Source organism: Durio zibethinus, chromosome 21 (assembly GCF_047325235.1).
Source record: "Durio zibethinus cultivar Kanyao isolate XHJ-2024 chromosome 21, ASM4732523v1, whole genome shotgun sequence".
Lineage (NCBI taxonomy): Eukaryota > Viridiplantae > Streptophyta > Magnoliopsida > Malvales > Malvaceae > Durio > Durio zibethinus.
Genome location: NC_143182.1, coordinates 7011442 through 7027047, shown reverse-complemented (window position 1 = coordinate 7027047; position 15606 = coordinate 7011442). Strand labels below are relative to the sequence as shown.

The 15606-nt window shown below is 31.9% G+C and overlaps 2 protein-coding genes across 2 annotated transcripts; one reads left to right on the top strand and one right to left on the bottom strand.

Annotated features, from left to right (window-relative positions):
• The first annotated feature begins 543 nt into the window (after nucleotides 1–543).
• On the top strand, nucleotides 544–3694 carry LOC111305260 (small ribosomal subunit protein uS19x-like). Its single transcript, XM_022902618.2, has 4 exons — nucleotides 544–683; nucleotides 829–977; nucleotides 1082–1139; nucleotides 3203–3694. The coding sequence occupies exons 1-4, from the start codon at nucleotides 681–683 to the stop codon at nucleotides 3449–3451; spliced, it is 459 nt and encodes a 152-aa protein (XP_022758353.1). The 5' UTR covers nucleotides 544–680; the 3' UTR covers nucleotides 3452–3694.
• Nucleotides 3695–6141: 2447 nt separating this feature from the next.
• On the bottom strand, nucleotides 6142–8523 carry LOC111305259 (putative WRKY transcription factor 21). Its single transcript, XM_022902617.2, has 3 exons — nucleotides 7244–8523; nucleotides 6988–7113; nucleotides 6142–6607 (listed from the first exon to the last, which is right to left on the bottom strand). The coding sequence occupies exons 1-3, from the start codon at nucleotides 8026–8028 to the stop codon at nucleotides 6463–6465; spliced, it is 1056 nt and encodes a 351-aa protein (XP_022758352.2). The 5' UTR covers nucleotides 8029–8523; the 3' UTR covers nucleotides 6142–6462.
• Between the last annotated feature and the right edge of the window lie 7083 nt (nucleotides 8524–15606).

Sequence of the window (15606 nt, the reverse complement as noted above, 5' to 3'; positions counted from 1 at the left end):
ATATATTATAAATAACATAAAATAAAATATTTATTTTTTAACCATTAATTTTAATAAATTCAAGAATGAGAGAAACAAATTAAAAAATAATAATTTATTCTCATATTTTAAATTTATTAAAATTAATAATTAAAATTTTATGTAAAATTAAAATATTTTACGTTAAGATAAGTTGATTTGTCCTCTAAAATAAAATTCAAAATTTCAATTTGTGATCAACCCAAAACAAAAGAAAGTCTACCATGAAATATTTAATCAATAATGGTTAAGTATGAAGTTAGGAATTGTATTTAATTTATAAGTGATTTTCTTGGACTACAAATGATATGAATTACCCATAATAATGAAATGAATCAAATTGTTGCTTGGTTGTAGCACAAAGAATTTACTTAACTTATTTTCTTTCCTATTTCGTTTATAATCTTTTTAAGAAAAAAATTTTTTCTTAAGAAAAAGTACCGGCAGGATGAAGGGTAAAAGTGTAAAACAGATGATTTCAAAATTTCATTTTGTCGGCCAAATAAATTCGGATCCAATCCGGGTAACTCAAATAAAACACCCGTTTTCCATTTCGGTTACCCTATAAATTCTCACACAGCAATCCGCCAACCCTAGAAACCGCAGACTCTCTCTCCCGCGGCTTAGGATTTTTTGTGCTGTTTGCTGCTTCAACTCTACCCATGGTCTCACCATCGTCTCTCACTCCACTTATTTCTCTTTACTTTTAACTTGCTTCATTTTCCAGATCGTTTCCTTCAGTTTACTCGGGATCCAAACACTGTCTTAACAATGTCGCTTTTTATGTGTTTTGTTTTTTTTTTTTTTTAGGCGGCTGTGGAAGCCGATGTTGCCGCTTCAGGGATACCGAAGAAGAGAACATTCAAGAAGTTCAGTTTCAGAGGTGTCGATCTCGATGCTCTCTTGGATATGTCCACTGATGAGCTCGTCAAGCTCTTTCCTGCTCGTGCCCGCCGAAGGTTACATCTCGTTATTAACCTTAGTTGATTTTTTTTTCTTTTTTAAGCTTGTTTTTACGACCTTTAATCTGTAAAATAAGATAGTTTTGTTTATTCATGTTTAGGTTTCAGAGAGGCTTGAAGAGGAAGCCAATGGCTCTGATCAAGAAATTGCGCAAGGCTGTGAGTGTTTTATTTCCCATCTTTTTGCCTACAGGAAGAATTGATTGATTCATAGTTTTTATTTTCTTGTTTCTTTTTTTGTGTTTTTACTACGTGGATTTGCATTTCATGTCTAGGATTTTGGATTACTTTCTCCTAAATTTTTTCTGTAATATAGTGTTGTAGTTGGTTTTATATGTGCTTTTATATGATTGACTAGATATAGCTAGATGGTACGGGTGATCGTCTATGGTTTTAGAATGATTAGTAGATACAGTAACCGGGGGTCGTAGAAGCTTTTGAGCTTCACTTTGTATAAATTGTTCATCTTGGAAACTGGTTTTCTGTACTTAACTCCATTCGGTTACATATTACCGTGTAGTTCAACAATACAATTGCTTTTCCCCTCTAGGTTGGTTCTTCTGATTTGCGTGCATAATAGAGTTTTCTGTTTTGGTAGCAGTGGGTTGGGAAACTGATGATGTCATATTCTAAGTGTAATATTTTTGCATGTTCCCTTGTTTACTGAAGTTATGTATAGATGGTTGATATGATACTGATAGACTGTTAAGATGGTTTCATCATTTCATTTATTGAATGGATGATTTTGACCATAATCGTGAGATTGGCATGGTTCTTGCAAATCTCCTTCTATTATTTTGCCTAGGCAAAGGAATGAATAACCTTGGGTTGTAGAATAGCTTTGAATTAATTGTTGGTGGAAACAGGAAAGGAAAACATGGGACTATTTTAGTTGTTGGGAACTATTTAGTGCTTTTATAAAAGAAATCAATAAACACAACAGCTAGCCTGTTACTTTTAAGATGATACCATTAGTCTTTTTGGGTTCAGTCAATCTTTTGTTGATGAAGCGTAAAGTTAGCTCCAGAATGATGACATTTTCATACTTAGCAGAGAGTGTAGAATGAAGCATCACAATCTCTATACATTGGTGTAAACTTTGTCTTTCCACAAATTGCTATGAGCTAATTATCAAATCGGTGAAAGGGTCAGAATTCTTTTTTTTTTTTTTCCTATTCTTTGTTAGCTAAAAGTTAGTATAAAGTCGGTACTTGATACCTAAAATGAGATATTGAGGGCAGTGTTGGTAAACAGTATTACAACGTTTTAGTGAGTCTGAAAAGTTTGATGACGTGATGCATTAAGTAAATTAATCAATTGTTGTGGTAGGAATTGGGCTGATCTGGTTGTGTAACAATTTTTTTCCTGTCCTACATGTCAATTCTGAACCATCTTCTGTGTAGAAATCTTCTAGTTTCAGATTTTTCTTTACCGTTGTAATTGTAGCAGAACTTCCTGATTGCAATTTTTTGATACCATGGCTTACTTTAAAAAATAATTTCATGATTATCTTCTTTTCTTTGTCCTTCTTTAGTTATTGTGCAGCATCATCTGCAGAACTTTGTAGCATGAGATTTGTGGCTGCAGTTAGGAGTGTAATTGATTGAGTTTAAGCCGATACAGTATTAAGTTCGAGCTCGATTCAAAATTCAATATTTGAAATTCTGTTTGTACTTGATTGAGTTTTTTTTTTTTAACTCAAGTTCGATTCGAAATAGAAATCGGGCTATTCGAGTTTACTTAATTAGGCTCAATTAACATGTAAAAATAAATTAAATTCTTATATTTGACAAAAGTTCGATTATTTGTACTTGAACTTGAGTTCGAAATATTTTATTAATTAAAATAATTAAAATATATTAAAATATAAAAATTTGATTATTTTTGTGAGCTACTTGAGTCGGGTATAAGAATGCTTGAACTCAATTTAATTGATAAGTTGAGTTACTCGAACTCGACTTTATAATAATTGAGTCAAATTCAAGTGTTATTCAAGTGGAATTCGAATAGCTTATGAGTACTAATATATCATTTATATCTTAGTTGCAGTTGTGTATGTTGCCAGTGTAATAGATAGCACTAATTATTCATTTGGATATTTTACTGATTTCTTTGATTTATGATAAATTTCACTTGAACTATTTTATTCCTTGGTGATGATGACCAATGTAAATGTAGATAGCAGCATATACTGAGAATGTGATTCTGCTGTCTTGAAATAGAAACGGGAGGCTCTACCTGGTGAGAAACCTGAGCCTGTTAGGACGCACCTCCGCAACATGATTATAGTTCCTGAAATGATCGGTAGTATAATTGGTGTTTACAATGGAAAGACCTTCAATCAAGTGGAAATCAAGCCTGAAATGATAAGTCATTATTTGGCTGAATTCTCAATCTCCTACAAGCCTGTCAAGCACGGAAGGCCTGGTATTGGTGCCACCCATTCATCCAGGTTTATTCCTCTCAAGTGAAGATTCTGCATGCGTCTTTCATTCATGGCTTTTTGGGAATGTTATTTTGTTATTGAATTTTGATCTGTGTTTAGTGCTGCTGCTTTGCTTACAATAAGTACTCAGTTAGAACAAGACTTATTTAAGCTTTGCCTTTCTTTCCTATTTCCCCTTCTTAGGAAAATACAAATATTGAATATTAGTCCAATAAGCATGAATAAGATGACATAAAAGCATCATGAAGATAAGGATGTGTTTTAGTTCTTTGGAAACGTGCCCTACTTCTACAATACAATGGTAGGAAAGTTCGAAAATTGAAGGAAGAAAAGGAAAGAGCGGAAATAAATTTTTTTTTAAAGAATAAAATATTGAAAAAAATATTAGAGATAAAACTATAAATAAAATTATTTATTAAATATTATATATATACACTACAGTAGATTAAAAAGAATCCCTTAAAGATTCCCAACGTGACATTTATCCAATATTATCAAATTACCATTATATCTTTATGTATCATTTTGTTATTAATTATTTTACTTTATTTGGTTGTTTTATTTTATTTTATTTATTTAATATTTATGTATTTTTTAAATTTTTTATTTATTTAAATTTTAAGTTAGGATAGATATTAATTAGTTAAAAAATAATAATTTTTAAATTTTAAAAAATGTAATAAAATTTTGTAAATAAAAAAAAAAAATTTGCCCAAATTATGTAAAATTTTAGAAAAAAATTCAATAATGATAATTGATATTAATTTTTGAGTCCAAAATAAACTGTACTAAAATTATGAAGAAAATTTTCAAATGTAATAATATTGTGAAAATAGTTCAAAATCAATGTTTGTTCTTTTATTTTAGAAGTATAAATAACAAAAGTAACCCAAAAATGGAACTCAAACTTTCCAAAAAGGTATTTTCTTTAAAATTGTAGGGATTATCAAAATCAAGACAGACCAGTAAGTTGGTGATGGGCTAATAACTAATAGGTAATACTGGATCGTACTCCCTTAGGCTGTAAACTTTTGGGCCCAAACATCAACTAACTGAGCTTCTTTTTCCCACCTAAATGACAAATTGTCGTTGAATTGAATGCACTCATTCGTTCACAGGTATCTGCGCGCTATAAACCACACATGACATGTAATAGCCACATCCCTTGTTTTTTCCTTTATATATGTGTATATATATATATATATATATATATATATATATATATTTTTATTAAGTCATGACTCAGCAACATAAATAAAATCTCATTTGCTGAAAGAGTATGAAGAAAATGTCATTATTTGGTACATCTGACATGTGACAAAGTGAAATAAAAACCACCTTATATTAATTCACTATATTTTTACAAAAGGTAAAAAAGAAATTAATCACCTTACTCAGAGAGTTAGGTTTGAATCTCCAAAAGAAATAGTGAGTTCCAGTTTAAATTTTAACTCTTCATTTGTGCAGTGAAAGTGAGTAACTATCAATCCTAATCGTTCATCGACAATGTATTATTATTATTATTATTATTATTATTATTATATAAGAAAATTGAGAATTTTCAGGTGCCCTAACAATTACATATTCATTACAGTTTGAAAATGTTAAATGTTATGTCAATCTTTATAACTTTTACCCAAATAAGACTAGGATAGGCTACTTGCCCCAAACCAATCTGTATAGTTTCGCATTCCTTTTGTCATGATGTAGTTACCATATTGACTCTTGTAATTGGAGATCCCACTTCCCAACTAACAAATTGTTAGCTAGTCCCAAACCCATTCACCTTTTAAGCCACCTTACTTATTACCCAAGTCTTTAACCAAATTCATCCTTAAGTTCGAGGATAAAACTAACTAGAATGACGGACTTTTGACTCCATCATTCCTTTGAAAAGCAAGAGATAGAGAATTTCAAATCACCCTTCCCTCCACCACAGAGAGGAGAATGGAATTTCGATGCAAAATCCCTGGCACCATTCTTAGAAAGTATGCAATTGAATCCCATATCTTAGAAGATATTTAGTTAAATCAACGAAAAATCTACCGTTTGGTATCGACCACAGCTTCTACTTCAAACCAGTTTAGGACAAAGGTCAGGTAAACTTCCAGCCTATGTTTATGACAGTGGAAAAGGAAGTGCCATTGCAATTGTCGAAGCATGTTGCCCATGTTGGTTAGTCTGCGTAACTCACGTGCCTTGTTGACAGGCTCACTAGAATTTGACTTCAATAATTCCTCCGGTACAGGAAACAAACAAGAAATGGAAAGAGAATGGCTCAACAAACTCAGAAACCATTCTATATAAACATAATTGGTTTCTAACTCGTTCCCATCTTTAAACTGAACCAGTTTCGTACAACTTGGACATGTCATTCAAGCTGTACGTCCAAATATGCAAATCCTTTTGAAGCCTTGAAGGTTCGCAGAAGATTTAAAAAAAAAAAAAACCCGAGAAATGAAAAATAAACTTTAAAATTAAAACAAAAACTTGATAGTTGGACGACAAATTTAGTTAAGATTCCAAACATATTCACGCGTAGATACGCCCCAGTTTATCAATAGGCAGCAGCTTCCTGTCGAATAAACTCCAATTTTAGGCGTGTTACAAACGAGAAATGCAGCCCCACAAGTCGCAACCCTTGTTAGTTCATAAGAAGTCCAAACGAAACACCAATAGCAACACCTTGAACAGCATTGATGGCATTTCATTCAATTCAAAAAGTTCAAACCCTTCCAAGCATTAATTGCCATGATAGATGAAACATTTCTTACAAACTCCAATTATAAAATTTCTTTTGGTCCAGCACCAGGCTTAATGCCAGCTGCCAAATAGTTAAAAAGGCATGGAAAGCCAACCTTCCGAAGCCCCCAAAAAAGAGGAAAGAAAAAAGAGAAAGTAAAAGAAATAGCTCCAATATATCCCATGCTTGAACCATGCAAAATATGTACAGGAGCAAGTCAAACAAACCCTTAAATTGGTAACAGAGTGACCATTGACAGGCTTGACGCAATCTTAGCAGAGTTTCCAGTGAGACTATGTTGTTGTTGATTGTGATGCTAACCTTGAGTGGTTATGCTCACCTTCATAGGTAACAGTAAGCATGGATGGCTCTTCCAAGCACCTCTCCACATGCTTCCTTGCCGGGCAACCTCTCATACTACTGCATTTATAATATCCCCTGCACCAGTTAAAAAGAAAAGACCTCCTAAGTCGATAAATTTAGCCAAATTCCACTAAATGCACATCAAATCAACAAGCTTCTTTTAAACACTTTAAAGGTGCAACAAGAACTCAAACCATCATTAATCACCAAATTAAACACTAAAGATTAAAGATGTAAATGCATCTATAGCCAGCATTAATCACCAAATTAAACACTAAGATAATTGAGTTGACGAGTTTCATTACTTCTGTTTCAATCTAAAAGTTCCTGTATCTGTATGGACTTAAATTTGTGATTTAACAAGCAAAACTGACTAACTGAGCAGGGCAACACCAAGATTCACATACAATATATCAAATCTCAATATAGTACATATAAAGGATGATAATCATTACCTAGGGTGAGGAGAACCCTTGATTGGCTTCTGCCCATATTTCCTCCATGAATAATCATCAGGAGGAATATCAGCAAGCTTGTTACTGATAGCAGGCACCTTGATTAATCTCTTGACTCTATGTTTCCTGTCAACAGATTGCAACCAATTAAAGGAAAAAAAAATAGATTAAATACCTTCTCAAAAAACCAATTATGAGAACTAATATCAAGTGTACAATTCTATAAAGAAAATAAAGGGGGAAAAAGAAATCCAACCTCTTTTTGGAGCAGTGACATCTACTACTACTTCCACATTTGACACTCCCATCTTCTCCCCTACCATAACACTTCTTCTTCTGTTGGGAACCCTGCTCTGAGGAACGAGGCGCCCCAATTAAATGGAAGGCACTCCCACCATCCAAGTTAGCTACACTACCGTCTATACTCAAGGAAGAAATAAAAGACCTAGTTGATGACATGGTAGGTGTGCAGCTAGAGCTATCAAAATTCAAGTTAATGCCACTATTATTCTTCCTAAACATCATTTTAGGTTGATGTTTCAAATGCTCTTGTTGCTGTTGCTGTTGCTGCTGCTGCTGGAGCTGCAACCTTTGCTGCAGTTGTTGTTGTTGTTGTTGTTGGAGGAAATGATAGCGTGCGGATGGCACCTGTTGAAGAGGGTTTTTCTCATTTGAACTCAATTCTAAAGATGGGTTTCCTAAATAGAGAGAATTCTTAGCATGTGAGCTCAATTCGTGAACTGAGCTTTCATGGTAACCAAGCTGCAAATTCTTGAATGGATAATCTGTTGCATTATGGTGTGGATTATCCAAAAGGATGCTATGAGGAAAAGGGGTTTGTAATTTCCTTAGCTTCCTAACTCTTGCATGTCCCAAACTAGAGTTTAAAAGAGAAACTACGCTTTTGAACCTAAAAACAGCCTCCCCAGTTTCAGCCATTAAATTTCTATAATGAACCTGATCTTGAGGCAAAGACAAAATACTCAAAACTCTATGGCAGCTCTCTACTGCTGCTTTGTTAGCTTGTTCAATCTCCTCCATATTACCCAAACCAAAAAAACCTAATTCCCCAAACTCAAGTTAGCTAAACCAAAACATACTATATAAAACAGCCAAGTTTACTAAATCATTCAATCTTTAAACAAAAACAAAAAGTCCATCACTCAAAATTCAATTTTCAGATCACCAAACTTTTTCAACAGAATTTAAACCAAATTTAGTTTCAAAGACCAATTTTTTTCTTTTCCAAAACAGAGTAGGCTAAGAAGATCAGATTCAACAGGGCCCGTAAAAACTGACTAAAAAAAGAACGGAGAAACCAGACAAAATCAAAACAAAAACAGCTCTCTATTAGGAGAAAACAAGGGAGAAATACCAAAAAAAAAAAAAAAAAACCCAGACCTTGTTGAATTTGGTGTTGTCAAACCCTAGATTCTTCTTCCCATGTTTTTTTTTTAGATTGAAAGGTGTGAAAGAGAAGACTTTGTTTTTCCCTTTGGCAGAGTTCACAAAGGGCCATAACAAAACAAATCTCCCATCTTTCTTCCCTTTCTACCAACTATTATACTACAATTAATATTATTAATATATTCACAAAAAATAAAAGAAATTCTAGAGAGAGAAAAACAACAACAAAATTCAATAGAAAGAGAAGAAAAATGAGAGATTTAAATAAATTAAAGGAGATGGTGTTTTGAGCAGCCAGCAGAATAAGAGCCGAGGAAATGAAACTGCCATCTCTGTCACAGATTTGAAGATGGGTCCCAAGCAAAGACCGTGGTTTATTCTTTTTCTTCTGCGATTTCCACCTTTACTTAGTGCCTTCCTCTATTTTTTTTTTTTAATTAAATACTATTTTTTATTACTACCTTTTCAGCTCCAATTTTTACTCCTTCCAGAACCAGATTTGCCCTTTCAGGTTTCTTCCTTTGTCTTATACCGTAAGTTGCAGAGTTGTTGAGAAGCTGGTCAAGTGTTGGGGGACTTCTGACTTGAGACTTACTTTCCTTTTTTTTTTTTTTACTATTTACATCAGGTTGTTGTAATTTTTTTTGTCCTAATTATGGATAATGAATGTTAAACCATATGATGAATTTTTGTGATAGATTTTGTCTATTATTAACTTAAATGACTTGCATCATTCAAAAAAGAATATCATTTAGAATTAAGTGGCGATTGACATCCTACAAGTTGTTTTATGGTATGGAAATAATGGATGAAACTGTGGATTCCATTTTTTCATTTTAAGAGTGCTATAACAGTCATACATCATTTTTATTTTTTTTTAAATTTTGCTAGTTCGACTTTCTTTTTCCCAATGAAAATGAAGACAAGTGAGCCAACTACTTTGTTTTGATCAATAAATTAGATGACTTTGAAGATTTTAAATGTTAACACATTTTTTATTTTAAGCTAGAAGAACTATTAATTTATATTTTTCTAAGAAAAATATTGTAATATGTAAATAAAAAAATTATAAATATTAAAATTTAAATAATAAATTTATTAAATATTTTTTAAAAAAATATATAAAATAATAATAATAATATTATTATTATTATAAAAGCATAACTCATACAATTATTATTAAAATTTTTGTGGTAAAATATTATTTATTATTACTCATTATTTTTACCATTTGGATGGATAAAAAAATTATTACTGTAAGGCAAACACACACCAAAAAAAAAAAAGAAAATGACACATAGTTAAATGCATGAAACATTTTACTCCTTTCTAAAATGGCCTTAATCATAACCTTTTTGAATTCTAAGTAGATTTTGATAGCTTAATTATTACAATATAGAACAGAATCCCATTAAAAAAAAAGTACCACTCCTTTTACTTTTTACATATATGGAGGAATGCATACAATTATGCAAAAAAATCAAATCTCTTTGGCAGATTTTTGCTTTGTTAAGATAAACCCAATTTGCATTTCTTAACCTTTTCAATGAAACAGCGCTTTTAAGCCAAATTTAGGTCAATGACTCAAAGCGATTGTTAAAAAGTTTAGTAAAAAATAAATAAATTCAGTGGAAAGAGCAAAATTAAAATTAAATTATTTTTTCTTGCCTAAAAAGAGGATTTTTTATGATTAAAGTTTTAAAATTTAATAAATAAAACAACATATATTATGCAATTCAAATGAGCTCTTAGTCATTTAAAAAATAAAATTAAAAAAAAAGAAAAAGAGAAAGAGTAACCGAAGCAAACTAAGCTGCCACTACCACTATTTCCTTGTTTTTTTACTTTGCTTTGAAGTGTTTTCTTCTTCTCATCAAAATGTCCGCCTCAAAAGTGGGGCCCAGACCGGTGCTCGAGACGAGGGGAGCATACCATATAGCCGTTGTTAGACTCGACCAATCCAATGTATCCACGTGTGCCCCGTTCTCTCTCTCTCTCCCCGAAAGTCCTACACGGACTCCAAGGTGCTGCTGCCTTTGACCGCCAAGACGCTCATCGTGGGCCGCTATCTTGGGCCGTGGGAACACCGCGAAGGTCGGTAACTGACAGGCGCGTGGGACTGAAACGTGGGTCCCGCTGCCGTTGACCTCACCATCAGATCCGTCTCTGTGTGCTTCTTTAATGACGCTGGGGTAATCATGTACTTTTAATTTAACATTTTCATTAAAAGGATTTATTAATTGGGGAATAATTTCACTCCCACGACAAGATAAGATAATGTGTTTTTGGCTTGAGAGTCTACCCATCTGTATGTAAATTACTATTATGCCCTATTAAATGAAATTTGTTTAATGGTGTTTTGGTATTTTCCAAGAACTAAATGCATTTTACTTGTAGAAGATTTTAAATAAGTCAACTGCGGTTAATCAATGCCCTAATTAATTGCTATGATAGGAACGTATGATTTTTTTTTAAGTAAAATTGTAAAAAAAAAAAAAAAAAACAAAGCTAACTCATTAAAATGATATTTATCTACTTATTTTATATTAAAATTAAAATATTTAATTGACCTTAACTCATATCACATTTTTCAATTAATTATCTCATTTTATATTTATTCAAATAATTAGTGCACATTTTTTTCAAAATTAGATAATGACTTATTTGAAACTTTGAATATTGAGATATGAAAAATATTGTATGAAACAATTATATTATTTCAGCATATATTTTTTTATTCAAATCATGTGATATAATTAAATCATTGAAAAAATTAATTATTTATTACATATTACATATAATAATTAAATGATAAATATTAGTTTTAATAAATAAATAAATTATTTAATAATGAATAATTAATTTTTTTAATAATTGATTATGTGAAACGATTTAAATAAAAAAATATATACTGATATAGCATAACTGTTTTATACAATCATTTTTCATTGAGATACATATACCTATGATTAATTTAAATGCATGAAAGCTTTAATGGAAGTTTGTATGAACAATGAGTAATAAATTAATCAAATTTACAATTAATTGAAATTTGGAGTATGAATCAAATTGCAATATTTGTTTTAGAAAATATGACTAGTACAATTTAGGCTAGAAAATGATAATAGCATAATCCGAAGATTAATCAAATTAATTTATATAATCACCCTTAAAAAGAAGTATCAAATCTTAAAATTTATAGCCCTTTATTTTAAAGTTGCATCTTTTTTTTTTTTTTGGTGCCAAAAGAAAAATATAGTAATAAATGTTGAAAATAATGTATACCAATTATTGTCACAGTTTAGGGTTTACTTACCTTTAGCCGTGCCTTAGTAGAAAACATAATAAAATGGAAGATGTAGACACACTCTCCAAGTTTCATAAATTTCAATGTGCATAATCATCTTAATGGTTGAAATTAAGAGCCCCTAGTGGTAGATAGGTGAACAATATGATAAAAAAATCATGTAATTTTTACTATTTATGATTCATGATATCTTGTTCTTATTCATATGTACTTGTCAAAGTAAAAAATATCCATTTTCCTTAGTCTTTCCATTGTTCATATACAACAGTAAAAATAAATGACTTTTAATTATAATTAAGGCACTGTCCAATTGGTATTTAATACTTTTACTATTTATTTTTTTTGTTATTGTTTATTTAAAAAATAAATAAAAGGTAAATTTCACTTGTACTCCCTATAGTTTAGACATTTCCCACATTGTACCCTTGTATTTTTTTTTCCTCAAAATAACCCCATGGTTAAGTTCTGTTCTCACAAGAGGTTATGCCGTAATTTCATTTGACAAAATTATCTAAATACTTTTGATTCAAAAGTGCTTCATTTATCCACATTTAGGAGTATTTTTATATTTTTATGAGAAAAAAATTTAACAGCGTAACCACTTGTGGGAATGGAACCAAATCATAGGGAGCTTATTGAAAAAAAAAAAAAAGCACATGCTGCTATGTGGGAAAAATCCAAATCATAGAGGTTGTAAGCGGAGTTTTACCCAAAAATAAACAAGAAAAGTATCAATCAAGACTAAAATTTAAAACATGTTTATAACACATTACTGACTTTTGATATACATAAGCATATATAAGTTTGTATGTATACACATTAATTAAATGCATGAATGTGAAAATCATATATGCACACAATACATTCTCAATAAATTATGCTATATATATAGTTATTATTAATATATATACATATTTGTGTATGGTATTACTATGTTTCTATGTGTTTTTTTTATGCTTTATCCTCAATCACTTGGATTGGCAAATTATTACGTACGGATACATCTATATGTATAAGCATGCAAAGAACTACAATCATGGAACTTGTGTTCATGAACCAAATCTTGGACCAGAAACTGCAACGAGGAAAAAAAAAAAAGAAATGTCAAAATCCAGTGAACTGGACAAATTGAATTGTCAAAAAAATGAGCCGAATAAGATAGTGCTGCCATTTTTTAATCTAAAGAGAAGCAAAAGAAGTAGGACAATGGGAAAAAAAAATATTTAAACATTAAAGTCTCATTGATAAAGATTGATGATGTTGAACATGGGCCAAGATGTTTGTAAACTTTTTTTTCTTTCTTAAATCAACAAACTGACCAATGTTCATCACAGTTGGTAACTAAATGATAAGGAAGCCAAATTTCTTCCCTTTCGAGGACAGCTCTTGCTGTATCCATCCATTAAATTATGTATTATAATTTCATTTATATTTGAAACTGTCAAAATATGATTTTTTTTTTTTTTTTTACACAAGAACCCACATATTGACAATATGAATTTTAATTTTTAATAATAAAAATTTAATACTTTATAAACAAATTATAAAATTATTTATTAAAAAAATTTATATTTAATATACTATCGATATATAAATTCAAAACATTATTAATAAATAAGATAATGTCATTTCATTCTAATTAAAATCATTGTCACTTTTTTTTTCTTGCCTCCTTTTTACTGAAGATGGAGTTAGAACTGTAAGCGTTTCTATTTGGTCAAGAAAACGGTCCTTGACAAAGTGTAAATTATCTTTTTTATATTTTAGCTTTATAGACAAAATAAAGCTGTGATCAGCAATCTAAAATTTCAAACTCATCAAATCGAACATGCATCCAACGTTTGAGTGCAATATATATGTTCATGACATTTATTCTTTTAGAATCACGGAGAAAAAGGGAAAAAGGAAAGTGAAAACATGCGAATCAAAGCATATATAATCATTCATTAGAAATAAAGTTGGAAAAGCAGTAAAGCAAGGGGTAATTCACACGAGGTTACTACAAAGTTTTTAACTTTGAATATATAACTTTATCCAAAAGAATAAAGCAAATAGTTATGAAAGCAGGAAATCTTTTATTATTTGTTACTGAATAGTAAACACATAAACTCTGAATTTTCATCATCATCTCAACACCTTTTTGAGCGCTATTGCATGGTGAAATGTGCTGTCAACTTTTCTTTTTAATTCTTTTGTGCACATTTGGTTATCTTTGATGGCATAATATTCTTCCTAAAAGCATGGTCTTTCTACAACTAATAAAAATCTTCATCCAAATCATGGTCGAATTCTCTTTGTTTTCCAGATGAAGGAATTGAACCAGACAGAAAAACCCTTTAGCCCAAACGTTCATTGGATAGTGTCATTTGTGTGAATAAAATCACCATTTTAGGGTAGAATATGTTTGGTTTTCAAAACCAGAGCTTCCCGGAAGGTGGAAGCCCCACCAGCCTTCTCAAACATATATACGGATATACCCACCTTGATAAAGAAAGAAATAATGCACTGTCTCAGGTTACACCCACCAAAAACTTCATGTCCATCTGTCCCTTTAGTAGGAGAATATTTTTCCACGACCTTTCATTTTTTTTTTTTATTTACCCTTTTTCAAATAGTAGTCGAACTATTCTCAGGCGGAGTAAAAGTGTTGGGATTTCACCAGCTTTTTCTCGGCACATGGATTAAAACCCCTTTTATCTTTTTAGTGAGATAAAGCAAAGGAAAGTAGAGTAGCAGACAAATGCGTTGGGATCTGAGAACTGAGGAGGTGAGGAGCTTCAGAGGTAAGGCATGATTAGAATTTGCCAAATGATTTTTGCACGGTTTGGCTTTGGCCTCTTTCTATTTTACTTTACTTTTTTAATAAACGTTACCGGTGAAACGAGACGATAAACCGAGGGAGCAAGAGGGCTTGTCTGTCTCCCACCCATGAAAAAGAAAACAATTGTTCTCGTCTTTTAAACGTAGTTGTGAATTAGCTCTGGTGGGACATCGAAATATTTTGTATCTTTGCTAATGTCAATGTTTGCATGGGAAGTTTTGGTCTGAATTTCAACCAAACTCTTCCTTTTGCGATCAAAGCTTTTAAACAACAGACAAACAGTCTCAACATATGCGTCCATGAAATATCTTGCTGAGCCCACCTCACGAGTTTAGTGGAGGCTGCCTATCACGGGATGCGCGTTTCATATATTGAAAACACGTGTATGTATGACACCAAGATTATTTATAGTCAAGATCAATTTTTTTCGAGTTCATTTCTTTATAGACAGCACGTTATCAATTCTTTAAACCGCATACTCATGAGCTCTTATTAGCTCAGACCTCATAAGGTTGTATGCAACATTCCTAAGCTCAATAGAAAGGAATCCAACTCCTATCATATTGCCAGCCCATAAATCCCAGGGTGGCCTCGAGCATCCGCCCATGCCCACAAGTATAAAGTCTTGAGCACTAACCCTCCTCAAATTCACATAGGGATATGTAGTCCGGGTTCTCATGATGATATCTCCATCTAGCATGGTAAGAACCCAACATCATGCTCACATGCATTATATGCAAGCTCCAATGCTTGAACCTAAAGGCACCACACGAATGCTAGTTAGTAGCCAGCCTAGAGCCCCTCTAAGCTCGTCTTATTCTCATGAAACTTTTATCTTAGGGCCTTGGCCCTTAGCCTTAGTTTAGGCTGCCTGCACACATGATGAACACCCAACATCATGCTCGTCTTACCTCATAAAACTCAGGTGTGCTACCCCAGTCGCAGCACACCTCTATCGAGTGCCACAAGGGTCTAGTAGCATGCTTGCCTGCTAGCCCACTCATCCCTCTAGCTCAATAGTGTCCTTACTATGTAAACACCATCTCATGATCCTTGGTTACTGATCAATTCGACTTAAAAAAGG